The sequence below is a fragment of the Passer domesticus genome, chromosome 5 (assembly GCF_036417665.1).
Source record: "Passer domesticus isolate bPasDom1 chromosome 5, bPasDom1.hap1, whole genome shotgun sequence".
NCBI lineage: Eukaryota > Metazoa > Chordata > Aves > Passeriformes > Passeridae > Passer > Passer domesticus.
The window spans coordinates 4,735,984-4,763,934 of NC_087478.1; the positions used below are offsets into that span (position 1 = coordinate 4,735,984).

General features: G+C 44.0%; 1 protein-coding gene across 11 annotated transcripts; it reads right to left on the reverse strand.

Moving 5' to 3' along the window:
- Positions 1-2,183: 2,183 nt before the first annotated feature.
- Positions 2,184-27,951, reverse strand: LOC135301553 (uncharacterized). 11 transcript variants are annotated; one of them, XR_010363304.1, is made up of 8 exons: positions 27,311-27,497; positions 24,284-24,402; positions 24,003-24,103; positions 20,099-20,272; positions 18,547-18,801; positions 12,559-12,678; positions 10,982-11,245; positions 6,943-10,151 (listed from the first exon to the last, which is right to left on the reverse strand). XR_010363304.1 is itself a non-coding variant. In XM_064421761.1 (7 exons), exons 2-6 carry the CDS (start codon positions 24,303-24,305, stop codon positions 12,565-12,567), a joined length of 666 nt encoding a protein of 221 aa, XP_064277831.1. In that variant the 5' UTR covers positions 24,306-24,402; positions 27,311-27,504; the 3' UTR covers positions 2,184-3,036; positions 12,559-12,564. The 11 variants fall into 11 exon arrangements, 9 of the variants coding, with proteins under 9 accessions (XP_064277831.1, XP_064277836.1, XP_064277830.1 ...); XM_064421761.1 differs by lacking the exons at positions 6,943-10,151; positions 10,982-11,245 and adding an exon at positions 2,184-3,036 and having other exon boundaries at positions 27,311-27,504; XM_064421760.1 differs by lacking the exons at positions 6,943-10,151; positions 27,311-27,497 and adding an exon at positions 27,800-27,951 and having other exon boundaries at positions 11,108-11,245.

Consider the following 27,951-nt stretch of genomic DNA (forward strand, 5'->3'; position numbering starts at 1 on the left):
TAGAGGGGAACAGTAAACCAGCAAGTCTCAGCTTTCACATGCAGGTCAACAGCTTCTCCCTCACCCCATGTTTGGTCAACAAATACACAACCAAAATATTTCAATCTTAATCTGAAGGCACTGGGTGCTGGGGTGAAGTCCACCACTCCCCAGAGGTGCATGATCTACTGAATCCCTGCCCTTGCTTCTGCAGATGTTTTCCCTGTAGGTTTTGGCTTTGCTCAGTTCTGCTACATTAAAGAGCACTTCTACATCTGCCATTTGCCCCCAAAGGCACTCATAAGCAGCTCTCAAGTTGCTTTTCATCCCTTGTTCATAAAATAAATATATCATACTCTGGAAGCATCCACACACAATAGTGTTCTTTTAGTCCCTCAATAATTTGTGTGCTTTATTTCTGTGACTTTTTCTTTTTTCCCCAACATTCTTTCTAAATTTGGGTTACCAGAGCCAGATATGCCATTTCAACATCAAGTGGTTCCACATGCAGAAATTTAAAATTTCATCCCTACTCTACTCCTCTGAATGACACAGCCAGGGATAGCATCAGCCCCTCCAAAAATAACATGCAAAAGCCACAAAACACCACATTAGCAGAATTATTTGGGGCTGCTCCTTTAGGATGCTGAAATCCCTCTGGGATGCATGGAGCTCCAGGTTCCTGTGTGTGTGGTCTGCTTGCTTGTTCTTCCACTTGAAAGCTTCCTTACAACCACACTGAGAGCAATTCCGTGTAACTCCTAGTCCCCTCCAACAGTTTCCAATGTTATCAGCAGTTTTGATATTTACTTCCAAGTCATTATTGAAAATATTCAATAGCATTCAGACCCCCTCTAAAAAAACCCACTCTCCTACAGCGAGTCTCCTTTGACAGCTTCTTTGTTGACATGTCAGCCCATTCTTAATCCATTTTATGTGCCTTGTATTGATAGGGTAGAATGCTAATTTTTAAATCAGAATCTGTTGTGCTGTCAAACATACAAAAGTCAGAATATATTCCATCTTTGCAATTACTTTTATCGGCCAAAACCTACAATCACATCAAAGAATGAAATCCAGTTTGACAACCCTTCCTCCTTAAAAAACATGTTGATTGGCATTAATTGTTTACCTCATCTTTAATGTGTTTATACCCATATCAATATGTCCATTCTTTTGCCAAATTAATGTCAAACTAGCCAACCATGGGCTGGGCCATCCTTCCTGTCTTTTATCAGTACGTGGGAATGTCACATTTCCCATCCCATCTGGGATTCTGCTGGTGTGCTCAAATATGCCTAAGGATCCATGTCAATGCATCAGAGCTCTCTGTCCTACTCTCAGCCCCAGCCACCTGGGGCTACCACATCTTTAACAAAATGGTAGCTAAGCAGACTCTTACAGAGTTAAACCAGAAACCCTTTTATCCTTCCTCTGGCATCTAGGTGCGTGAAAGAGGAGAATTTTAGACATTACCTCTCTTTCTGCAGCATAACTAGAAGTTTTCCCATCTCCAAAAGCCTAAATTGAACAATAAAATAAATACGCCTAAAGAAATCTTAGTAGTTGAGTCCTGCCTCTTCACCCAGATAGAGCTGTCAATTTAGTGTAGAAGCAAAGGGCAGTGAATGTTTGTTTATATGTTATATATTATTTAAAGATCAATAGGGGGCATGTGTGAAGGTAAAATACCCTTTCATTCACCATCCTCCTCTGAACAGACACAGCTGCTTTCATTGGTGCACATGTGTGTTCAAGCCCTGTGGCTTTGAAGGAGGCAGCAGAGAAGAGTCAGTGGCACCTGAGGATACCTGGGGCCTATTAGAGAAGAGAATTGATTTGGGAATCAGAAGAAACCTTAACCAAACAGACCTGATACTGCAGCAGCAGTAACAGAGGAAGGTGCTGTACTGATCAGTGCAACAGCACAGGAGCTGTTTCAGGCCATGGTGATCCCACAGAGGTGTCTTTGACACAGGCCACAGAGCTGCTGAGATACCAAATGCTGAGATACCAGTTGCTGAGATTATTGAGATACCAATGCATCTGCTCAGGATCCTCAGCCCAGCAGACACAAGCTGCTGCTTTACCCTGTAGCCATCTCCACCAGTCAGGGTAACAAAATGCATCCTGCATTTTTCCCTCATGAAGCAGTGTGCTAAAGACAAGGCATTGAGGGACCTGTCTGGAGGTGCTGCTGACTTTCCAGTGACTGAAAGAGATAACAGGAGCAAAAGGGAGTTTTCTCAGTAGAGACTTCAAGTAGTGCCCCCAGTGCCCAAGGATACCCTGCTGACTGTTTAACTGCAGCCCCTGCAAAGGACAGTGGTGGGTTGATGGCTGTACTCGATGATCTTAAAGGTCTTTTCCAACCAAAACAATTCTGTGATTCCAAGGGCTTGCAGACATGATGCAGGATGAATAGGGCATTTATGACCTCCAGCTCTCCTAGGCCGTTTCAAGGGCTCTAAACACTACAAGTGTAGGAGTCTGGTGCATCCAGATACTCAGCTAAGGATCCCTAAGCTTAGAAGAATGGATCTGTGAGCTGAATCCCACTTTAAGGCCTATATTCACTTTCCTAAACCTGGGCCATGTTGGATACTCCAGGGCAACTCAAATGGCATTGATTCCTGCATTTATTAAAGAAAAATTGAGCTCTAGGGGTCTAATTTGTAGACAGCTGAAGGTGAAATTCAGTGAATCCTATTGTTAACAAATGAGCCCCAGGTGATGTCCCATAGGCCCTAAGTGGGAATTGTACCATACCAATAAAAACACCAGCTGCACTGGAACTGCTTTTTAGGGGATAGATGTATGCAGAATATCCCTCTGACAGGAAAGCCAGACCCCTGAGGACTTGTACTTACGTGATCTATGGAGCACCTCTGGCATTAGTTTCATCCTATTCAGCTTTTGGCCTTGAGGATCCCTAGGAAATGATCACTTATATTTCTTGTGGATGTTGCAAAAGTATCACATAATTAGTGATCCTTGAGTCTCTGATCCTGGTGTAATCATGCTTTAGCATCCCATATCCCCAGGCCATGTATCCTCCTGTTCAAAAGAATAATAAAATAAAAAGCAGAAAATTCACAGACTCATTGAGCAATGTTGCTCTACTTGACCATCCTCATGGTGAAGGTATCTTTCCTGATCCCTCTAGTGTTGCAACTCATGCCCTTTTCTCTCACACCTGCCAGATGCCATTGCAAAAAGCCCTGCTAAATCTTCTTGAGAAGTTCCCCAAAGACTCCAGGGCAGTGTGCCACTCTTAGGTCCCCACAAGCTGTCCCTGCTCCAGGCTGAACAAGCCCAGCTCCCTCAGCCTTTGCTGGCAGGTGACAGCTGGGTGTGGGTCTCTGCCTTTGTCCTTCTTGAATTTCACACATTTCCTGATGGTCCTCTCCTCCAGCCTGCTGAGCTTGCTCTGAATGACAGCCTCATCCTTGGTTAGCCCTCATAAATTTTTTGTCATCTGCAAATTTCACATGATGGGACATGCAGTGGTGTGAAATATGAATGTTGAACTTGCCTTTGGTTGCATTTCTCCTTCTACATGTGAGTGAATCTAAGGTGAGGCTGAGGAGACAGGCAGCACATTATGATGCCATTCCCCTCTCCCTTTACTTTAAAATTAAAATAAAATAAAAACAAGGAAATTCCAGGAGGTGCCAATAAAGGAAACAGGTAGTTTTCTAGCAGGCACACAAAACTAGTCACACAGCCCATTCTGAGCAACCCTGGGCATCAGAACTGGGATATCTGCTCACCACCCTACTGTGAAGCACATTCAGGCAATGTTTCACTGATCCAAATCCCTATGAGTGCTTATGCATGCCCACAATAGTGACAGAGCTGTGTCTGCAGCACTGCCAGGATGGCCAAGATCCTTGTCAAGGATCCTGTCACTCGCAAGTGACAGCAATGCAGCCACCCACCCCATTCCCTGGCCAGCCAGTGTCAGTCTGCTGCAGTCAGCTAAAAACATTCTTCCCTTCTGCAGGCATGAACACAACTTGTGGCACGAGGTTTTGGGCCTCCCGCTCTCCTGTCCTGACCCCAGATTTTTTTTGCAATTCACCATACACCCTCAGCAAACCTCAGGTTTCTAGCAAACATGTGGGTGAGGAAAGGGGAAATAGTAACAGCACCACTCAGCCGGGGACTGAGAACATGCTGGCTAGAAAGGTGCAAAGTCCGTGGCCAGCATAGGCACAGGGAGACAGAGAGGTCATGGAGGACTCTTTCTCCTCCCCTTCCCACATCCCAGGCTCCTGTCCCAAACAATGGTCATACAAGCCTAGAAAATTGGGTGGTGTAGGCAGATGTACTGTCAGTTCACTTTCTTTTTTTTTGTAAACACCATTTGCCAAGCCAGTGGATCCCATGGTCATCTTCATGGGCCTTACACAGTTAATACTATCACAAATTCCCATGTGAGATGTCCCTCTTGCCTGTCCCCTTCCAAGTACCCTCTGCATGACTGGGAATGCTTGCTTACTAGACAGCTTTCCTTTATGCCAAAATATAATTCCCAATATGAAGAAAAGCCTAGCACAGTCCCATCTCAGCCCATGTATCTCCCTTTTAGTGTTCCTGCTTCCTGTAAAAGAGTTACAGCTTCAGCCAACTTCTGAACACCAGCAGTGGGGCTGGGGGTGGGCTGGGCAAGTGTAAGTGCTACCATGATTACTGAAATTGTATCCACGATTGTGCCACAGCCTGACTGTTTATGTCTTCAACATCTCAGCAAAATGGCTTGTCACTGGGTCAGAATGTAATTTCTTTGCCATAAATCACCTCCTGCGCCTCCTGCAGGAACATATGCCAGCCATAAATTCACTCCTGGTGGAACAGAGCTCCGGGATGAGAGGTCGCATTCCCAGCTGTGAATAAATAAAAAGTTCACAACTCACAGAAACAACACCAACCTGGCTTTGCATGGAGGGCAAACAGGATTAATACACGGGTTCAGAGTGCCCCCTTCTCCTCCAGACTCATTTTCTTTAGCTCCTTTAGCCTTACTGTGTTCTGTTAACTGTTGGCCATCTCCCTCCTCGCTCTTCACTTTGTCAAAGAACAGAAATGTTGCTACCTCCAGTCCCAGGGCTGTGGAGTCAGCCTGGGGGATCAGTGCCAAAATGCCTGCTGATACATTACAGCTTTAGTGTGGCCAGCTCTGGGGCTCAGTTTACTGAGGTTCTTGGTTGTTTGAGCATCGCTCTACACTGAGAATGGCAGAGAGGTTTCACCACATGTATGGCAGACTCAGCCTGACCGATTACAGAATTCACAGAATCACTAGACTGGGGAGACCTTCAAGACCATCAAGTCCAACCCATGCCCCAACACCTCAACTAAACCATGGCACTGAGTGCCGCATCCAATCTTTTTTTAAACACATCCAGAGATAGTGCGTCCACCACCTCCCTGGGCACTGGAAGAAAATTCTTGTTCTCTGCTGAAGGAGGGTGAGGAAGGGATCCTGGTGCAGAGACATGGCTTTAGCGTCCTGGCTGGAATGGACACAGTGATCTGGGACAGTTCTTCTGCAGATAAGGAGCCTGTGTGCCCTAAGAATGCACTTCAGGGCTTGCCTAGAAATTTGTGATCTTCAGCTTTCAAGGTATAAGGAAATAATAATAATAAAACAAATAACAAAAAACCTGAAAACAACAACAACAAATAAACAACAACAACAAAAACCTACCACCAAAACACAACCCTTTAAACTGGATTTTGTACAGCAAAATTCACTCATGTCCTTGGGAAAGCAGGTTTGTGAGGAGCATTACCTATCCTGAGTTCTGCTTCTGCACACATGCAGGACTGCCTCCACCTGGGCAGCTTTCACCTGCTGAAGGCTTTTTGGGCACCCAGATGGCTGCAGGGTTTTTGTTCATGGTGCACTGGGTACTGCCCATATTTCATGTTCTCTCACCCAGCCATGCCTGGGAAGGGCACTGCTTCTCTTTCAGACTGACAGGCATCAAAAGCACCTTCTTCTGAGCTGACCCCAGGAGGAACTGTGTTATGACTTCCCAAATTAATATGCAAAAGTAAGCAGCATGAATCAGCCACGGGGCACTGCAGCTCTCCTGTATCCCTTTTACCAGAAGTTTGGATTTTATGCTTGGAGCACTGTTCTTTCTCCATTCCTTGCCTCTCAACTGGTCCTCTCTCATCTAGTTCCCATTTCTTTCTCATCTAGTTCCCTCTTTTCTTTCTATGAGGAATCCTTGGTCTCTGCTCTGTATTCAACAAGTGTTTGAAATGAATGAAGGAGGTGATTAATTATTTAGAATTGTACAATGGAATCTAACTAGGTGCACTGGGAAGGAATTAAGCGAGTGAGACATAAAGGCTGAAGATCAGGAAAATATTTCCTTAAAGTGAAATGTAACAGAGGGCAAGCCTGCCTCTGAGGCAGCATGGGAAGTTTCTTCTCCCATGGGATTTAAGATTGCAAAGAGCAGAAAATGGTCTTTAAGAGGAATCCTTCTGGGACAAGGCTAGCCAGCCCAAAAGACTACATTTGTCTATCCCTTCTAGGCACAACGGTGGGACACAGTGTGGGAGAAAGCACTGAAACAAGAACACAAAGAGATTTATTCATGCTGCAAACTTAAAATGCAGTGGGCAACTTCCCTTCAGCACAAACAACGCCTTTTATAACCTATTTGAAGAGGTTTTTTTGTATCACCTTATTACTCAAGTAATTAATTTTCAACAACAAATGTGAGAGGACACTGCATTAACACAGCAGGTAAATTTGGGAAAGAAAAGAAAGAGCACTAGCCCTTAAAATGAGATTTATTTGTGAAGACTACATCTAAGTTTCTAATGGCACTCTGAGCAAAATCAAGGTTTTCTGCTTTCATTTGCCAAGCTGTCTTCTTTCATTACAGAGTGTCCTAGCACAAACTGATCTGCCACACTCCTGAATCCTTTTATCTCTCATTAACTCTCCTTTTTTTTTTTTTCTCATTGATCACTTCCTTCTCATGCAAAGACTTGATATGTTTAACCTTCATAATCTTCCTACTTTGCAGTTGTGGGTCTGTAATTACAGGCTGTTTGAGGGTTCAGCCAGCAATAAATCAAGTTGTGCTAATTGAACAAAAATTTGTTCAAAAACCTTCTCACTGAAGCGGTCATTTTGCCCTTTTTTGAAAAATTTTACAGCTCAGGAATAGCATGCACACTTTTTCTTTATGTGTGTCAGGATTATTTTCATACAATCATAGAATCATTAAGGTGGGAAAAGACCTCCAAGATCGTCAAGTCCAATCTTCAACTGAATACACCATGCCCACCAAAACATACTGTGAAGGGACATAACTACTCAGCTTTTTAACACATTCAGGGATGGTGATTTCACCATTTCCCCAAAAAACCTGTTCCAGTGTTTAACCACTCTTTCAGTGAAGACATTTTTCCTAACATCCAGCCTTGACCCACTGTGGCTGCAGATGAAGTTGAGCTACAGCAGGTTGGGCTGCATGCTGTGTCCAACCCAAGGGAACTGTGAGTTACCAAATGTTGGTTTGGGAGAAACCCATCATTAGAGGACAATTCTCTCACATACAACATTTTACCACTACAAACATCCATTCCTGCCTGTCTGAGGGACTAACTAGAATGGCAGACCACAAGACCACCTCACGTGGCAAAGACAACATCGCAATCCACCTGTGCAGCACACGTGGGCTGTGGATCAGGATTCTACACACGTGGGTCTCATGAGATCACAGTGACTGAGGCTGTGCCAGTACTGGAGCAACCCTCAGACTTTTGGCCAAGTAAAGGCAGGTGTATGGCAATAGCTAGTGACAGAGACTCACACATCTTGAAGCTGTTTGGGTGCCTGATGCCTGTGTCAGTTGATGGGAGATATCTGCTGGCACTGAATCTCCACTCTGTATCTGCATGCAGAGCAGTACTGGCTAATAATTAATGCTTTGCTTCTTGCTGGTAACACCAAAATTACTTCTCTTTGTTGTCCCTCAATTATCCCATTGCATGTAATTCTTTTTTCTCTAATTTACTGTTGTTGAGGTGAGGACTGGCTGGTATCCCCAGGCACAGAATGTGTCTTCAAGACTTCAATACTCCAAAGACCTGACAGCAACTTCACATTCCCAAAACCATAGCCTGAGTAAGCAAGGAAAACAATTTTACCTCAATTTTACAGTATAGAATCCTGATGCTTCAGAGCTGGAAAAGCCCCAAGGAGAGTGGAGGGATGCAGAAGTAACACAAGGAGAAGGTTTCTCACCACTTTTACTTCATCTCAGAGGGCAATGTCAGCATACTGATGTCAAATAAGATTGTGCATGTTCTTTAGCTTGGCACAATAACTCCTGCCTTGCTCTTTGTCTGATCTCCTGGATATACCAGTTGACTCATCTTGCAGATTCTCAGCTGGAATTTCTCGGTGTACCAGAAGCCAATGTGTGTCTCAGTGGTTTCAGAATCCTTCCCTCTCATTTAATTAGTTCTTGTAGTGGTTTCAGAATCCTTCCCTCTCATTTAATTAATTATTGTAGTAGCTAATGGCCACTAAGTTTGCTCTCTGTTTTTCCCTGTGGGTTATGAAAGTCTGATTTGGAGATGATTTCAGAAGACAGCCTGCAGAATCAAAGGGCTGTGCCACACTGACCCTCAGAGTTTTATCTATACTTCTGGTGATCCTTCATTCCAGGGTAAATGTTGCAGCAAAGGTGACAGGATCCAGTGGAGGATAACCAAGCCAAAGCTCCTCCTGCATTGCCATTTTTAGAGAAGCACTTTGAGACTTCCAGGACACATCACCAGGGTTAACTTCACGAGCTGCCATCACTAACAAGCTCCTCTTTGGCCCCTGCACTGTGCAGCACAAGCTGCTCAATACACAGGGCTTTGTGCCAGCCTGAGCTTGAACAAACAGCTGTAATCTTCAGCAGCTCCTCACACACCTCAGTGTCCCATGGATGCCTGAATGCCATTTTCCTTCACAGAATATCAAGAGATAATAGTGGGAGAAAATCTGTATCCCTGAAAAAACTTCTTATTGGTGGCTGGTGAGTAAATTTATGGAGAAATTACTGTATTCCTAGAATTAAAGAGAAGCTTTGGCAGGATCTTGGAAAGCAGAGATTTTGTCCATGTAACATTTCAGTAAGCAAAGTTGTGCCAGGGGAAAGAAGATAGGGAAGGTTAATAGTAAAAAGCAACAGCTTTCAATGGAATTTTAAAAACATAGAAAAAAGAAGATTCTGTGAAAATACTTAATGCCTACGATAAAAAACCTGAACTGAGTCTTTTCCACTTTTTTTTTTTGTTTGTTTGGGTTTGGTTTTTTTTCATTTCTCAATAAGCATATTGTACTTTTTTAATATTTTTGTCCTTAAGATGTAAGTGTTACTAAGTGATGCTGGCTCCTGAGCCTCCATTTTCAAGACCCTGCCATGAATGCTTTGCAGCAAAGATGTGCCAAGGCTTGAATCTGACTCTGTAGTGCTCAAAGACTCCAAGTTCTCATTATCACTATGGCAACTATTAATCATTCATTTGTTGTACCATAATAAATACATGCCCTCAACTAGAAAGCATGTTACAAATCTGAGCTGCTCTGTGTAGCTCTAGGTCACCCAAAGGAAGGCACAAATACAGCTCTGAGTATGTCAAAATGTTGCATCAAACCTTGTGGTCATCAGAAGAGCAAAGTAATCAAGTAGTCAGTGTGGGCTTTGTGTGATTTCTCAAAAAAGTAAATTCTCACAATATAAAGCATTTGCTCTAAAATGTGAAAGCTCAAAGGTTTGATAGTCACAAACATCTTGCCTGGGAAATGGCAAGGAGACCCAGCATTCCACCTCCAAGGAGCTGGATCTTCATGCAAGAACAAACTTTGAGGTCTTGGAGACAATCTAGGCACATCTGCAAGGATCTCCATTCTCCAAAGTAAGGACTTTTCTTGGGCACAGAGTGACACTGGCAGAGCTACACCATGTCACACTTGCAGGTACCGTGGAGGTGTCTCTCTTGTGTGACACAGCACGAGCCCTTTTTCTGTGTGGTCACAAACCAAGAGCCAGCACAGGACATCTTCTGCTCTCCTCTCTCTTTCCCCAGCTGGTTCCTCCTAGTTACTGGTACCAACACCAAGAAAGGCCTGAGGACAACATCTGTAAAGACATTTGAGCAGCCACTTTAATTGAAATTAAGAATAGCTCTCTTGGCCACACTACTCACCAGTGCCCACAGCAAAACCCACCACAGAAAAGCCCATCCATTTCTTTCCCCCTTGCCAAGAGCAGCTGAGGCAGACTGGTCCATATCCTGCCTGAGCACAGCAGCCAGTGTGAACAGTGATCAGCAACTTGACTTAGGTTTCCTATGGGATGCTTCATGTCCCTTAAACATCAGTGGGGCAAGGATCCCCATTCCTATTTCAGACTGTTTCTGTTTTCTCTTTACAACATGATGCTGAGGGTGAGGGCAGAGCTACAGGCCAGGGGATGAGAAGATGCTTGAGGGTGCAAAGCCTGGTTAGAAACGTGGAGAACTGGTCCAATACTATTTCCAGAACCTATAGTGAGTCACCAGGGCAGACAAGTGACTCTGCTGAGTTACCTTGACAGCAACCCCTGCAGACAATGAGTATGGTCATAGGGACCACCACAAAACAGACCAAGAAATGTCACTGGCAGCTGGAGACTCCCAGCCACCTGGGAAAACCTTAGCCCTCATCCTGACATGCCACAGTAAAGAGTAAAAACCCACACACAGCATCACTTAGTCTTTGGATTCTTTTGAAACAATTAATTATGTAATTTTTTTTTCCCAGATCAGTGTGAACTTTATACAGTGAGAACAGGCCTAAGGCCATCGTTTATACAGGTCACTGGCACTGACAGCTGGCACCAGTTTCAAAAGGCTCTGCAGTATCAGTAGCTATGGTATCCCACAGCATTTCCCTTGCTCCAGAAGTGGGTCAGGGGAATTGGTTACTCACTTTCATTTGGTCCTTGTGAGATCACATCTGGAGCCCTGGGGCCAGTTTTGGGCCACCAAGAGAGTGGTCAGCTGGTTGGAGTGAGTTCAGTTTGGTTATTGTCCAAGACGCTGAGGGAGTCAGAGCACATGGTGTGTGTGGTGATACTGAGACAGAGAGTTTGTTCATCCTGGAGGAGACACAGCTTCAGGGGAAGTGGAGGAGGATGGGATCTTACAGCTGTGTTCAACAACCCAAAGTGAGAGACAGATGTTCCTCAGGAGCCTACAACAAAAGGACAAAAAGCTACCTGGACTGGACAGGCACGAGAATTTGCAGGAAGGGCACTTCCAATTAGATACAGGGAAGGAAAAGTTCACCAAGAAAGGAGTTAAAGTTCTGGAATGGGAGTCACGAGAGGAGGTGAGGTCTCTGATCTTGGAGACATTCTAAATTCAACTAGGCATGGCCCTGAAGCAACCTGAGCTAACAGGAAAGTCGGCCCAGCCTTGAGCAGCACGTTGAACTAGGACCTCACAAGGTCCTTTCCAGTCAGAATTGCTCTGTGGTGCTGTGATCTTTTATTTAGGTGATTCCTACCTCGCTAATCCCCAGCAGCACATCACTGCAAACAGCAGCACATCACTGCAGAATACATGTTACTTAATCCACCACTCTTTGATCTTTAGGACTGGAGACAGTGAGGGGATCACTAGATGAATCCAGCTCTGGAGGGATCTTGTCTCCAGAGATTTATGACAGCTAACTACATTCATCTCTCAGCCTACATGGCATTTTATTTTCTTTTATCTGCCCCCTTCCCCCCTCAAATCCCTGTGCCTGATGTAGGAATTCTCCTCAGTGTTGCACAGAATCTGAAATAAAGAATTCAAAGGTGTGTTAGTGCCACCAGGAAAGGCTTTAGAATTAGCTGGCTGCTGAACATCTTATATTCAGATTAATCAGGGAAATACTCACATACAATGCTCATAAATAGATGGATCCTGTGTTCCTAACAAAGGCTAAACTTGCAAAAAAAAATAAAATCAAAGGGTGGTTTCCATCTGAGAACAGCAGGCTTAGAGAGTGGAGAAGGAAAATCTTCTCATGGTATTTCTGTTCAAGTCCAGTCTCAGCATAATGTGATCATGTTATGTATTTAAAAATGAAAAAATTTCCATTTTCTGGAGGAAGCTTTATCACAAGGATTATCTACAAAGGCTACACAGAAAGATGTCACAGCAAGGAATAATGTGCCAGACTGGATAGGAGCAGCAGTAAAGGGGCTCCGTGATGCCCAGCACAGCCGAGATCCTGCGATAACGGCCCCTTTATTCCATAAATGTTTTTCCATAACGCTCGTAGCTGAACTACCAGAGCACTTTAAAGTCATGCACCAGGCAGTATGACTAACATCTGTCATGTTTTTCCTTTCATCCTCTCCCCACGGCCAGAAGCTTGTGCAGTTGTGAGGAGGGGAAGTTAATTCATACACACATTGGTGCGCACGTATGTGAGCCACGCACACGTACATGCTGACAAAATCTTCTTCCTTTAATTTGCTTTATGTCAGTAAGGCAAAGAGCTAGAAGACATACTTTCCACTAGAAGATGTACTTTCCACAAGCATCAGGGTGGAGATTTGCCACACATTTAAAAGCAGAGATGTAATTCTTTGAAGTTCTGAAATCCCAAGGTAGCACACCCAGAATTGCATCCTACAAGTAAAAGACAAACATTATCTTAAAAAACATAATCATCCCTCCTTCAGAAGTTCCATTCCAAAATAACTGTCTCCGTTCTCAAAACAAAACAAAAAACAAAAAACCAAACAAGTTTTGGCTGCAAAAAGCAATGTGAGATGTGGCAAGGCAAGAGATGTAACGGTGTTCTATTCCAAAGCAAACACTCAATGCTTTTATTACAGTGAAAAACAATAATGGGATACAGAGTGTACATGATGTAAACACCTTTAATGCAATTCTAATTTTATTGTTGCTTCAAGATCACAGATTGTTATGGCAACTAAAGAGGAAAGGAGGGGGGAACCTGATCACAGCATTAATTTGATATCAGATTCATTTGTTCCACATTTGTGCTTCAGTGCATGCATAATAAACAATCCTGGTTAAAGAAAAATAATATTGTAGTTATAATAATGGAATAATGTAGTATCCACTTAACCCCCAAGTCTGGTTAAAAAATAAAAAGTAAAAAAAAATTGAAATCCATTATGAGTATATTACTGTTCCAGCTGCAAACCAACACACATTATAATCAATAACACTTGTAGAGCAGGAAGGCAAATTTTCAGAAATACAGTGTATTAAAGCCCTGAAAACTGCTAAACTGACAATTACAACAGTGGCCCAACATCACAGCTGTAAACTCCAGGAAGGAGACTCAGCAGCAGGAGAAGATCCCACCCCACTGCCTGACATGGAATGTGGGTACTGCTGCCCCAAAGGTTGGGACGGATCCTGCAATTCTGGCAGCTCCTGGGCACAGCCCTGCCTGGATGGAGAGGGAAATCCCTCATGCTTTGTGGACCTGAGCCAAGGTGGTTGAGCTGGGATTTGGTTTCTAAGCTCAAACTGAGTGTGAGAGAGCTCACTGCAGATGAGCAGCTCCCCAGGGCTGTTGGAGCTCTTTCCAGGATTGCCACAGACCAGCCCAAAACCCTGCACTGGCCATTAAAGCCAGGAACTTGAGCACACAGACCTCCATCAGGGCCTGAAGCAACTTGGTCTAATGAAAGGTGTCCCTGCCTGTGGCAGGAGGGCTGGAACTCAGTGATATTTAAAGTCCCTTCCAACCCAAACCATTCTGTGATTCTACGATCCTTCCTGAGAGTAAAAATTAACTGAAAAACCCTAAAATTTTCCACTAACCAGAGTGCCCATTCTACCCAGAAGATCAATAAGTGTAAAGTGGAAAAAAGATTGAAGCTACTTAAATGAGGATTCTTAAGGGAACCATATCCATCTCTGATAAAGTGAAAAAAAAATAGGTTGCATCAGAGAAATGGATGATACAAGCTATTGCCCTCCAAGGAATGTGATGTCTGCAGTTTACCCAAACATAATTCTGGAGGCTTTGGGGCATGAAGTGTGGCTTCACTTTGAAAGGGACCCATTATTAATAGTGTCATGGGTTTCTGGGATTACTGTGTCTCAGAGGTTTATTGTATGTTCATTTGCTCTGTTTACTAGCAAAATGTTTCTCCTTCAGATTCTCATCTTCCAGGGTTGTAAATGCAGCTTAGGATCTGAAAGTCAAGATGAGCTCTTCCAGGGTCATCCATCAAGAGTAATAAAGTGTCTCCTGGAGGTTACACATGGGTAAGCAAGAGCACAGCCTGACAGCAGTGGGATTACACCGTGTGTACTACAATTAGAAATTAATGATCACTGCTTTCAGATAATGCAGAAGAGAGAAAAGGCTCCAGTTCCTCAGTTCTGTTAGTACACCAGAGCTGAGGGCAGGAAAAATGGCATGTGCTTCCCCAGAAAACACAACTCCAAACACACACAAAGCATCCAGGCTCACCAAGGTGGGAACTTGCCTTTTCTATGTGCCTCATTTTCAGGGGAGAGGTAGATTTTCCTTGCAATTCTTTCTTTGAAGAGGTGAAAGTAGTAAGGCATGATGTGGCCTGAGGGTTAGAAAGATGAACACCCTGCTAATGCAGAGTGAATTAAAACATGAAAAATGGTTTCACACAATTGGCTAATAAATGGCAAAATGAAAAATTAGTTTGTTCTGTTCCTAAAATAGAGCCTCATTCAAATGTGAGCCTGCAGTGCAGCTTTCAGAAGCATCGTCCTGTGCCTGAGAGCCAGGTAAAACTGTTTTAGTCCAGCTGTTAAAAATCTATCTGTATTGTTCTTTCAGTGACAAAAAAGCAACAGGTCTCTTTACAAAGAACTACCAGAGTCAGCAATATTTGCATTTACAAATTATAAATTACTAAACCCAGTTCAACAGAAGCAGTGTTACATAGCTACCAACCTCTAGTTCAGTGTGATTTAATTATTCCTAGCATCACTGCTTCATCTTTTTTTAAGCAATTTTCTGAGTATTCATACATGACACAGAAAACCAGTATGTTATAAACTATCCACATGTTGTGTTTGCCCTCGTTGGCACTTAGTGTATAAGATGCAGCAGCAATTTCTTAATCAGCCAGAGCCCCAGACAGAACTTTTTATCTCCTCTACCAACCTGTCATCAGTCACTCCAAAGCAAGGAGACAAAGACTTTCAAAGTTTTGGATGATCAGGGCTGACCGACCTGCAGCCCTTGAAAAAGCTTCAGTCTTTGCAGGACAAGCCACCTCCACCAAGCTGATGGCACAAACCCTGTGCTCAGGCTTACATCCTGCCACAAACATGAACTTCTAAATTCTTCTGACCTGCCAGCGTAATCTTTAATAACTGACATGTCATGCCGAGATGTAGGAATTCATTTGCATGGTTGAACCAGCCATGACGGGAAGTGGAAACCTGACAAAACTTCAAGCAGGAAACAGGGTGGAAACAATAGGCTTCCTACAGAGGAGACCAAATTAGATAAGACAATGATCCTTTTGAGGATTGAAGGCCAGGAGTTGCCTTTATTTTTCATAAATAAACATGAAATCGGTGTGCTTATCCAGGTACTTGGATAATGTTTTTCTTTTTATTTCTTTGCTCACAGACCATCATCCAGGGCTAGCAAGGACAGGCTATTTGTGCAGGAATTGAAATATTTGTCCTTCATAGTTCATTTCTCATTTGACATTCTTTATTCCTGATTGTTCTGCTTTAAAAGATAGAAGCATCCAGCCATGGAAAAGCAATAATCCCCAGCAAGACAGGAAGCTGATGACACAGCACAAATGGTGCACTTTGTGCCTGGTGCCTGGCACTCAGCAGCACCACGGGAGCTGAATCCAAGGGGGGGGTTTTGCACAAGCCCATTTAGCAGATTCTTCCGAATAACAAACATGTTTAAATGAGGCTCAGCCCATAAGCAAGAGGCAATAAAATAAAAAATAATAATAAATAAAATTGTCCAACTTCTCCCATTGGGATTTTGCAAATACTGATAACTGGGTCATGAATACTGGCCACAGGACCTTGAATGGAGACCCTCCAAATATTATCCTCAGTTTTCTTCTCAAAAAAGACCCCTCAGATCAGGAGTTCTGGTGCTGCCCACAATATCCTGATTTCTTAGGAACAATATGAAAACGACTCTTGTAGTAAAAAAGTCAATGTCCTGGTCAAGTAGATAAATAACAGGCATGACATGTTCCTCTGTCAGGGGCTTGCAGCATAAAGGGTCCCTTTAGGGGTGTTATAAAGGGTAAAGTTTCTGTAGTGCTGTTTCCTGTTCTCCTATTGCTGATCTTTTTTCCTTACCATCTGTTGCTGTTCTGGAGCTAGAAACCACATCCTGAAGGAGAAGAACAGATTTTTAGGCAATTTAGGCAAAATCATATTTCTATTCCCATCTCTTCCTTTCAATATGGAAGTGAAACTTCTAAAAGGTCTTTTCCAGACAAGAACTAAGCATCAGGAGGGATCTTCTAAGTCCCATCACCATGGTGTTTTAGAGTATTGCTGCCTAGAGCTGAAGTGTGAATTCAGATGTGAATTTTGGATTTGGATCTGGCCACTTTTGATCAGAATGCTACTTTTGATGTCTTTTTGACGGTACATTTTGGATGACATTGGCTTAAGCTAAGAGCAATCAAGCAAATGCAGTGAGCCCTCAGAGGCTGAATCTGCTCTTCTTTTCTACCCATAATGTCCCTGTTATCAGTAGTATAAAATAATTACAACTTTAAATTCTGAAGTTGATTTTTACAGTGATTTTGAGTTTTTCTTGTTGAAGATTGTAATGTTTAGATCATTTTGCTTTTTCATGCACTTTCCTGCTTATGATCTCTCAGCAACTTACAGTGATTAATGGAAGCTCCAGCACACTCTTACATGACAGAGGAGATACAGGATTTCAGCAGTTTCTTCTTCAAGAAATGAAAACTGCACTCTCTAAGCCACTAGAATAAAGTAACTGGTGATGAACATTGACTTTAATGGCTACTGGGGATGGCTCACTCCACTACTAAAATCCAGCCACTTGTCAGATGAGAACACATCTGCCACCCAGCCATCTGCAGCCACAGAGAAAAGCAGCTTGGAGATGGCTGTGTCAGGGTCACAGTGCAACAGAAATGGAAACTGACCTTCAACAGAAGCAGCTTCCCTTGCCTGAAAGTTATTTTTACATGAAATTTTAAAATAAAAAAAATAAACATTTTAAAAAGACTGACCTCTTTCAGTTAGGAACAGTTCAAAGCAAAATGTTTTCACCAAGTTCAGATTAAATACTGGGAAATGTAATTTGTTTCTAGATTCTATCCATTTCTGAAAATACTCTTGGACTTGCAGTATTTTCAGTGCAGGAAATGCTGCTTATAACACCAACAGCACAGAGATGAGCCCCAAGCCACTCTGCAGATGGATGGGAAGAGATATCCCATGTACCAAAGAACCTGGAGCCCAAAGAATTGAGTCAGGCAAAGAGTGGAAAAAGATGGCAAAGACCAATCAGCTAGTCCAGGTCTCACAAATCCCACTCTGGTGTGTCTTTTATGGAATCCCACCTTCTGATGTTTTTTTCCTTGCTTTCAGTTGCAAAGGACTCTCAGCTGGTACCTTGACTGGCCAGGCATGAAGGTTGGGCTTTAATTCCTGACGTTTCATTCTTTTGTATGATTATAATTGGCTCAGGCTTAGAATGAAAATAGAATCACAGAATGGTTTGTGTTGGAAGAGACTTTAAAGATCATACAGTTCCAACCCCCTGCCATGGGCAGAGATACCTTCCACTAGACCAGGTTGCTTCAAGCCTCATCTAGCCTGGCTTTGAGCACTTCCAGGGATGAGCAAATGATTTGTATTTAATGTGTTTGGCATTCATTCTTTTGCCTAAAGGGTAGCTCAGGTGACTTTCCTGGCAAACGCAGCCTATTTTCTTTAGAGAAGTAAAACCCATTATGCAAATCTGGGAGCTCCAGGACTTGTTTCTCCCTCAGCCAGCTCCACTGAGTGCATGGCTCTGTGGGCTGCCCTGATAGCATCCCATTCATGCCCTGACAAAGCAAAGCCCCACGGCCATGGTTAATGTGGCACAGATTAAAGACATCCTTTGCTAGGCAGCTTTCAGCCAGCACAGCAGAGCTCCTGCTGCCTGAAAGCAGTTGGGAAGAAGCACCTTTAGTGACCCAGGCAATACCCAGCCATCCCATGCACTCACTGCCCTGGGAAGAGACTTCTTATCTGTGAAAAAGCGCATGGCAGGATCAGTTTAAATATGTTAAGTTCCCTCTGAACATAACCAAACATCACAGCTTGAGCCCTTCGGCCAGGATTTCCTGGATCTTTGAACATCCTGCTCCGGGCTCACAAGGAGCTGAGCCAACCCTGAGCCTCTGTGTGTTGCACAAGGGAACCCTCTGGAGAAACAGCACATCACTCTTCAGTGATAAAAGCATCTCCTGCCCTTCCTCTAGCTGTTAATAGATATGCAAAAATTACCTGCTCTGCATAACCAACAAGCAGTAGTTGTCTGGAGGACATGTCCTCCTCTGTGAACTCGAGACCTCGAGCTGCTGGTGGTGGCTGTGGGCTGCCCAGGGTGGCCCCCATCACTGGGAAGGGATGCTCTGCCCTTTCCAGGCTCTCTGCCATGTCACCCAGCAATGAAGCTCTCAGCTGTAGAGTACATGAGTGGGAGACATGCTGGGAGGCATCAATTTTTATCCTCTGATGAAGCCTCACATACAAAATCTCCTGGAAAAGGGAACTAGTCAGAGGTGGAAGAGACTCAAGGCAAAAATACCATTCCCATCTCCCTCTCCAGCTGAGCCCAAGAAGTTCTGCAGGCACGCTGGGGCACCCAGCCTGGCACAGTAATCAGCCCCACAGTGCTGCAAGGGCCATGGTGAGCAGGACAGAAGGCACAGGGTGTGGGGATCCCTGTGAGCCCAGGGTGGTAGGTTCATGCCTGGAAAAAATTCAAAATTCAAATTCTTCTAACAAGAAGTGGTTTTTCATTATTGCAGTAGACTTCCCCTCATTGTGATGTTGCCCATTTCCTTTGTCCTGGAAGAGAGGTGGGCTCAGCCCCCATTTCAGCAAGGCTGGGAGAGCAGGGAAGAGTGGAGCTAAGTAAAGTCTAATTATGGATTTAGTTGTCTAAAGCTTTTACATTAAATTGGCCTTGAGGTACAAAGACTGGCTCTTAAGGATCTTAGAGGAGAGGCCATCCCAACTGGTGGAGGCCAGGAGGTGTTGGTTTGTCCTTGAAGCTGTATTAGAGTAAAAATGAAAGGCCAAGATGAACAGCTGGGATGGGTTTCAGCACAATCCAGCCTCCCACACCTGTCAGGAACCAGGGTGACCTCCAGTACCTGCCCACCCATCCTCAGCCACAGTGGATGTAAGGATGGGACATGATTAGCCCATAAAGACATAAAATGTGTCTGTCTGGTGAAAGCTGAGTCAGGATTTGGCAATTCAGGGCTAACCAGGGCCAGTGAAACATCTCAGGAGAAAAGCAGCAGGGGCGGTGGGGGCTGAAAATAACGAATGTGATGACAAGCTGGAGGGTGGGAACTGATGGAGAAGGTGATCTGAAAAACAGACAACCAAACAGACAGTCTAAAGACAAGAATCCACTGGGTGAAATAAAGGCAGGAGCAATGGAGCAGTGGAGGCAGCAGGGCAGGCAGTGTGAGACAGTAGCTGACAGGTAGGGCAGGCAGTCAGGGTCCAACCAGTCAGAGGGAGGCAACTCCAGAGCACCAATCTGTCATTCCTCTGGTAGTTATTCCCCTCCACTTCCCCTTTGATTAAATAATTGCCTTTTCATCCAAAAAACCCTTTTGTCTCTGCTACTGGCAGCCTCACTGTTTATTACCTAAGCCATCCTTCCCATCACTATCCATTCACAACCTCTCCAGCTCACCCTGCATTCAAATGTTCATGCCCCATCTCACCCAGAGCCAGCCCAGTGCTCCTAAAACTCAACATGCTCCCATGTTTTTCACTGCTGTGCAACTGGGACACCACTCATCACATCACCAACCAGCTGTGAAGGTGTTCCCCTGAATAAGGCACACAATCCTGCAGCTCCCATGCGTTCAGTCTCAGGCTCTGGGAAAAAGCAACATGCATGATCCTCACAGCTCATCTTGGGTCCAGGGCAAGGTGGGTACAGCACCAGCACTTCCTCATCCCCACCTGTTAAAACAGAAAACTGCTGGGGAAAAAAAGAAACAACGAAACCTAAAAGCAATTACCTGTGGTATTTGGGATAACGTATGCCCTGACAGCTGAAAAATGTCACAACCAGCTCTCTGCACATCTGTGACAGAGCAGCTGGCAACTGCTCCAGGTCACAGCCAGCCTCTGCTGAACTCAGGCTGGCCCCACAGAAATTAACCCCTCTGGCCCCAAATTCCTGCCCACACATTCCCACACTTTTCCCACCACATGACCATGAGCTTGGAGAAAGGAACAGTTTGCACCCTGAAAAGGCAAAGAAATCACAATTTTGAGTGGAATCCAGTAAAGAGTTTGGAAATAGAAGAAGGAGAGGAGGAAAAAAAAAAAAGGAAGAAGAAAAAGAGCTCCCCCAAATCTCCCAAGTGTTTAATGTTTCCTTCTCCAAGATTTACTAATTTTCAGCTGTCATACAAAACTTGAAGACTCCAAATAGAAGAAATACCATCAGAATGGTAAAAAAGCTCCCTCATAACCTCAAACTACTTTTGAGCAGGGACTGAACTAATTAGGAAAGCTTGTTTGCTCTTGGTCAGGACAGTCCTAGAAAGAACATCATTTAGGATTGTTGTTTGCTTTGGCCCATCAATGAAAACAGAATCGTTTTCAGTGTGATTCACAACCAGCTTGTAAGTTTCTTGGAAAACAAGAAGGAAAAGGTATGAAAAACTTTTCCTTCTGCAACAGCTGGCTCCTCAGGAGAGTAACCAAAGGCAGAACAGAGAAAGAAAAATTGAAACAAACTGAATTAAATAAAAAAATTCAAAATCCCTGTTGGAGTTGTTCTTAATGAAAGATGTCATGGCTTCTTTTCTAAAGTGTGTTCTTGAAAATTCTCTAAACCCAGATTTTCAATCACTGGAAACCACTTATTTTACATGTACTATTTTCAAAATTCAAAAAGATGGAAAAGAAAAACACTCAGTTCAGCCATTTCAAGCAGATTTTTTTTTTGGCAGAACAGAACTCCATGTTTGGGACATTTGCCACGAGACTCTGTGTTTGGAACATTTAGCTTGTAGCTCCTGGCAGCTCTGGGAGACACAAGGTGCTGCTCAGAACAAGATATTCCCATTTCTCAGCTGTGTGAAGATGCAACACCATGAGCCCCTTTTGTTACTTTGCTCCAGCATCTGGAGAAGGAGAGAGGGAAAAACCTGATTTTTTGTAATGATGCACAGGCTTAGCACAAAGGAGGAGCCAGGACATACACCAGGACCAGGGAAGAAATATTCTTTCTACTGATGGTTTTCATTGGATAAGGAATAATTTGAATCCTCAGCAACTGAAAAGTACAATTTTTTTAATCCAAAGAGGTATAAAACTCAGCTTTTCTCATTTTTCTCAGTGAAATTTTGCTGGAAAGGAATATAGAAATTCCAGCAAATGTGTTGAAAATGTTCTATGTGACTTTTTGTTTTTTTAATTGTGGGGGGAAGTGTTGGAAGGGAAGTTTAAAAAAATAAACTTACCACCTGTCTTTTCAGCTTGTGGGTGTCAAGCTTACAAAAAAAAAACCTAACAGCAATGTCAAAATCATAGCCGAATTTAGAGCAAACATCACTTTTCATATGAACCAACCACATTATTATGCAACTTTTAAAAATGACAGATGATAGTTATTGAAAGTAAATGATAATGAGTGTTCAGAGGGAAGTGTTAGAAAATGCATAGGCAAGCACACAACTTAGGCTTGCAATTTGTATGTGTTGAATGGAGGCTGTAAACTATATATTTTAAGTGAAATGAGAGTGAAATGTTCCCTAGAAGAGCTGAGCCCTACAAGTTAAATTAGCCATTCACATGCTGAGTTCCTAAATAGATGTCAAATTTCATGTGCATGCACATATTATAGATAATTATTTTAAAAAATAACATTTAATTTTATTAAACATTTTATTTCATTAAATAACATGAAATAATATAAATATATCAGTGTGTGTGCATAAATATATGTATACACACCTCTCTAAGGATTAATTTTTTTAAGGTATTTATGGGTGAATGTGCACACACACATCTCTATATGTGTTGGTGGAGGCCTGCATCTTGTGCACATATGACTGATCCTATTTTGACACAATGGATTTGTAAAATAGAGTGGCAAAGACCTATAAAAATGAACTCTGCTGCAAGGACAAATTAACACGTAGTGAGAGCCCTGCAGAGGATATCAAGCATCCAGACATTTCAGCCCACAATGTCCTGCAACAAAGAGATTGCTCCAATTGCCTGCAGTCATAATTTTTAAAGATGAGAAACTAATTAGCAACATTATCAGCATAACTTTATCAAAAATTCTGTATTTTTCCCAAGTTGGAGAATGAAGTGCACAGGGAAAACGTTGACTTTAACAACATAATAAGTGGGCCTCAGTGGGTTCTCAGTATAATAATAATATCAATAACAAAAGCAACAATAGGAGATAAGATAGGTTTTATCTTTTTCCACAGTGGTTGGTGGCACATCCCAGGTACCTCTATCAGTCTTTCTTCCTCTGGCCAGAAATAGAAAGAAATTAATTCAATCCCACACAAATTTATTGAAAATACTCAAAATCTACCTCAGGGTCCATTATGGAGGGATGCAAGGACAGAGAGGACCAGACTTGGTGGAGTCAAAAGAAGTTCCTGGAGCAAACTACTCGAAGAGCTGCATGCTGGGGAGAACAAGCTGGGGAATGAACCTCCACAAATTAATCTGCACCTCTGGGCACAGCACAGATAGCCCAGGGCAACCTGAAAATCAAACCACTGGAGTAGATGCACTTTCAGGATGAAAAAAAAAATCCCAAAAACATACCAGCAACAACAAAAAAAGTGGCTTCTCCTGGTTTCAGCTGGGATAGAGTTAATTTTCTTCCTCATAGCTGGTACAGTGCTGTGTTTGGGATTTAGGATGAGAATAATGTTGGTAACACACTGACATTTCAGTTGCTAAGTAGAGTTTATCTAAGTCCAAGATTTTCAGTTTCCCAGACTCTGCCAGGGAGGGGGTGCACGGCCAGGACAGCTGACCCAGGTTGGCCAAAGGCTATTCCACACCACAGGACATCATGCTCAGGACATAAACTGGGGGAGAGTTGGCCAGGGGCTCTGATTGCTGTTTGGGGACAGGCTGGACATCAGCCAGGGAGTGGTCAGCAATTGTGTTCTGCATCACTTTTCTTTTTTACTATTTTATTCCTCTCTCTCTCCCTCCTTTCTGTTACTATTATTATCATTATAATTCTATATTGCTTTGTTTCAATTATTAACCTCTCCTTATCACAATCAGTGATTTTTACTTTTTTTCCAATTTTCCTCCCCACTGGGGCAGGGGGTGGGAGTGAATGAGTAGCTGTGAGGTACTTAGCTGCCAGCTGGAGTTAGACCATGACATTCTCTCCTTTCACTGTGATAAAGATGAAACAACTCCATGATCTATCCATCAACAACCCTTCACTCTCAACCAGGGTCATCAGAGATGTCTGAAGTCCAGGGAGAAATAAACTTTCACAGCCAACCACAGATTTTTAAATCAATATTAATTAATTAATCAAATCAATAAATTATTTTTAAATCAATATTAATTAATTGATCTAATGTCAATATTCAGGCCAGAGACGTGCAAGCAGTGATAACACACTCAGAAAAACAGTTTGTTTTATGTAGCTTTTGTTTGCTACCTGGTGTTGTCAACTGTCACGATTTTACCAAGAAACTCACTGTAAGTGGTGCTTTTCCCACTGGCCAGCATTCCTGGAATTGTATTTGTACTTCACGTGCCACTGAAAGCTTGAAAATTTCAGTCTTACATGTACCTCTACCTAAAAAGAAAGCAAAAGCAGTTTTTGTTTTCTTTTTAATCTTCATTTTCAAGCCATTGTTGGAATTGACAGGAGTGATAAGTTATGCTGGACCTTGTATCACTGAGCACCCAGTGACAGAGGTTTCCACTTTGGGTTTTGAGGTTTTACACGAGAAACCCACTCCCCAACTGTGCATACCATGAGCTGCAGAGGCCAACATAATTGCTGCTGAAGGGGCAAATTATCCCTGCTGGCACCTTGAGCAGATGATCGAACCTGAGGCTCCAGCAACTGGACTTGGGAAATGTCACAGGAGCCTGAAGAATAATAAAAACATGGAAATATCTCCCGAGGGAATGCATGTCACTCAATTCCCATCAAGGAAATTGCAGACAAATTTCAACTGACAAACACACACACCCCAGGAGCAGCTCTACCCTGGGTGCCAAACCCATCATGCTGGGGAGCAGTGATTGCTGCACCCCTCCAAACTGCAGCCTCATTGCCCGGGGCCAGAGCATCCATAGGAGACAAACACGCCCCGGGCCATGCAAACTGACACACTTCCTGCAAAAATACCCCTCCTCAAACCCCCAAATCAGAAACAGGAAAGGAACACCTTGCTGTTGCCCTTCCCCTCTCACCCAGATGCCACCAGGAGAGAGGAAATGGAGGGAGGAACCAAAGCTTTGCAAGGAACTTTCCCATCCAGAGAACAGAAGGCAGCAACATTTCTTGAACAGTGTTCTTGGCTTCTAGGTATTGTGTCACCTCTGAAAGGAGTGAAATCAGCCCAGGGGGAGTGTGTGTTGCCAAAAGTAATCCCTGAGTTGAGGTCACTGCTCACACAGAACCCTTTTCTCACTTTGGGAATGATCAGTTCAGCTGAGCCCTCAGCACTGCCTCCAAGTGTGGCCACGGATAGAGCAGGGACTTGAGCAAAGCACATGGATTTCTTCAACAACTTCCATGGCTTTTCACTTGTTCTCCTGTCCAAAAACTGAGTCTGGAAACACACCTGGTTGCACATCAAGGTAGAGAGAGAGCACAGTTATAATCTCTGGAAATCTATCCAGCATCTAAAATATTTTCTCTGCAGGTTTAATCAAAGCATCCTCCAAACCCCATCCATTTGGAGTGTTTTATTTGGAAAACAGATGAGGTGGTGTGTCAAGGCCAGACCTCAGCTCTGAGGCACCAGTTTTAAATAACACTGTTGGGTTTTGGTGCGTGGGCTCCCAACAGAGCCCACAAGGCAAATCAGCTCCACTGGAAGTTAAGCTTAGGGCATGGGGCTGGCAGGTATGACATGAGACCTAAACAAGACTTTTTTTCTGGAATGACACCTGCATTGGGTCAAACGAATGAAGCCCTGACTGTCTGCTCTGCCCTGACTGTGCTGCTCCCCAGATCAGATTCATCTCCACTGAAAATACTGGAAGCTAAAGGCTAAAGAGCATATACAGAGAAGCCTAATGTAGGTGTCACTTCAGGCTGAAACCCAGCCTGAGTTCTGGAACTAAAAGGACAACCTACCCTTTGTTACCCATCTGCTTTAATGGAGAATTTCCATTTTGTCTACCTACAAAGATGGGGGAGCAGCCACAGGGTGAAGATGAACATCAGCTGGGAAGGCACTGGCCAACAAACTGACAGGCATCACAGACAGAGGGAAGCAGCTCATGGTCATTGCCAGACCAGCTCAGCAACTCCTGGAGCTGCCCAGAGACTGTGACCAAAGCTGGGACAAAGCTGCAGACTTGCTGATCTGGGATGTGATTTTTGGTGAGAGAGAGGGTGTCTGCGTTGTGAAGAACAAGCTATATCAACAGGGCAAGTGGTTCACATGGCCAACAGGGTTTTTGCTAGAGCAGTGCAGAGCCTGAGGGATTTACACTTCACTCTTATCCCTCTATCACCACAGAGCTCTGGTCTTGTGAGCAACAAAGGACACACCAGTAACCAGCTCCAGAGCTCCAATGCAGCCAGCTGCAGAGCCTTCCCAGTGGGTGTTGGTATGAAGCAGTTTCACAAACGCAGAGATCCTGCCATTCCTCCTGACAGGTCCAGTTGCACACTCCATGTATCGTGGTCATCTGTGGGTGATGCTTGAGAAAACATCCATGAAAGAGCAGAGGGACTGAGAGGTGCAAAATTGCTGAGCCCGAAGGGACAGCAGTAAGGATTCTGCTGAAACTTCACCCAAAATCTTCATCATTCCCAGAAAGGCTGGACCAGCTAGAAAGAAGTGAGACACCTTTTTTTTAAGGATAGACAAATTTTCAGAGGCTTTGTTGGGAAAGCTGGAAAGCCCAAAGAAGCAAGAACTGCCAAAAAGCAATGACCTTCTGGTACATATAAAGTGCTGAAAAAGGGAAGGGGCAGTCTGTTTTCCAGGTCCAGGGCAGACAGGACAATTAATAGGATTAAGAAGAGGAAGATTCCGTTTAAACATAGGGAAAAAACTTTCCAGTGGCTGGGATAACAGAGAACTGGAATAAATTTTTTTTATGTTGAGAGGTTTATGGCCCTATAACTTTTGGGATTTAGAATAATATAGTCTATTTACACTACTTACAGAATCATTGAATTTACATGGTTTTATGTATTCTAATAGGGACTTACCAGCAGCTGCCTGGCTCCTTTTGAAGCTGTGCAATACCAATATCTATTTATCAAAGTATAGTGCATAAAAATGATGCCTAAGTTTGGGGAAAAGTTTTTGCAAGTCCCAGGTGGACAACATTCTGCAAAATTCAGCAAAAAAATTTGCAACTGCTTCTGCATTCCCTGTTCCAGCCCAGAGCTGCTATGAGTTATGGTAGCTTTGGGAATGTGGGATCTTTCAGCAACCTGCTCACCTACTCTGATGTGGTTCTTCACCTTGATGAAACTATTTTCTCTTACACATAAATATAAGCACACACATATGCATAGAGATCTTTAAAGGTCTTTCAAGTCAATCCCGGCGAGTGGAAACAAAGAATATTATTTGAGATGGGCCTAACAGATTGGATTAAAAAAAAATAAATAAACTGGCAACAAGCAGCCCTTCAGTGCCCATGTGCCAACTTTAATCCCCTCGTTAATTAAAAACGGCCGAATCATAGCCCCTTTCATAAATTAGGTTTATAGCAGAAATGCCAACTCGAGCAGACCCTTCAGCGCAGCAGCCCCGCCGCCGCCTCCACAACACAACCGCGGAACGGCAAAACATATTGGCACCTCCTGGACGTGCAGTTGGAACATTTGCTCGGTGCCGTCTCTCCCTGTTAATTGCTGTGTGCGAAGTGGTCCCGGCACAGCCTCTTTATCTGCGAGCCTCAGAAGCGGGCACTGCGGGCCCGGCTTGGCCGGGGCTGCCGGGCCGGGCCCTCACGGCAGCGGCGCTCCTGGCTCCCGGGCCGCCGCTTGGCTCCCGGGCCGCCGCTTGGCTCGCTCCGTTCCTGCCTGGCGAGGGGCTGTGCAGCAGCTTGCGGCCTCGCCGGGCGGGGTGCGGTGCTCCCTGCCCGGCTGCAGCCGCTCCTCTCCTGACGAGCGCTGCCGAGCTCCTCGCTTCGATCGTTCCCCATCGGGGAGCGCAGCGCTGGAGGCCTCACCTGCCTGGAAAGGCAGGCTGCTTTTCCCCGGCGTGCTCTGGTGTCCGTTTGCTCTTTGCTTAAATTAAGAGCTTTACGAAGCGAGGTTGCTCTTAATTGTGGGTTTCTACAATACCTTTTGTGGTGCAACAGCACCCTGATATCGGCTGTTAAAACCTGCCAGGCTGAAGGGGAGATGCAGTCCGTAAAATGGCTTCTGCCTTTGCAGATGGATTCCCTGTATGAATCCAGGACCAGGGGCCAGATCTCCGCTGGAGCCGTGCCAGT

Bases quoted from the DNA above. Each gene is read 5' to 3' on its own strand.
- LOC135301553 (XM_064421761.1), bottom strand. From the start codon at position 24,305: ATGTTGGCCTCTGCAGCTCATG. The intron at 18,802-20,098 runs GTTGGTGATGTG...TCCCTTTTCCAG, and splicing joins GGGGAACACCTTCACAGCTG to GAGATTTTGTATGTGAGGCT. The intron at 12,679-18,546 runs GTAATTTTTGCA...TTTTACTTGTAG, and splicing joins TTGTTGGTTATGCAGAGCAG to GATGCAATTCTGGGTGTGCT.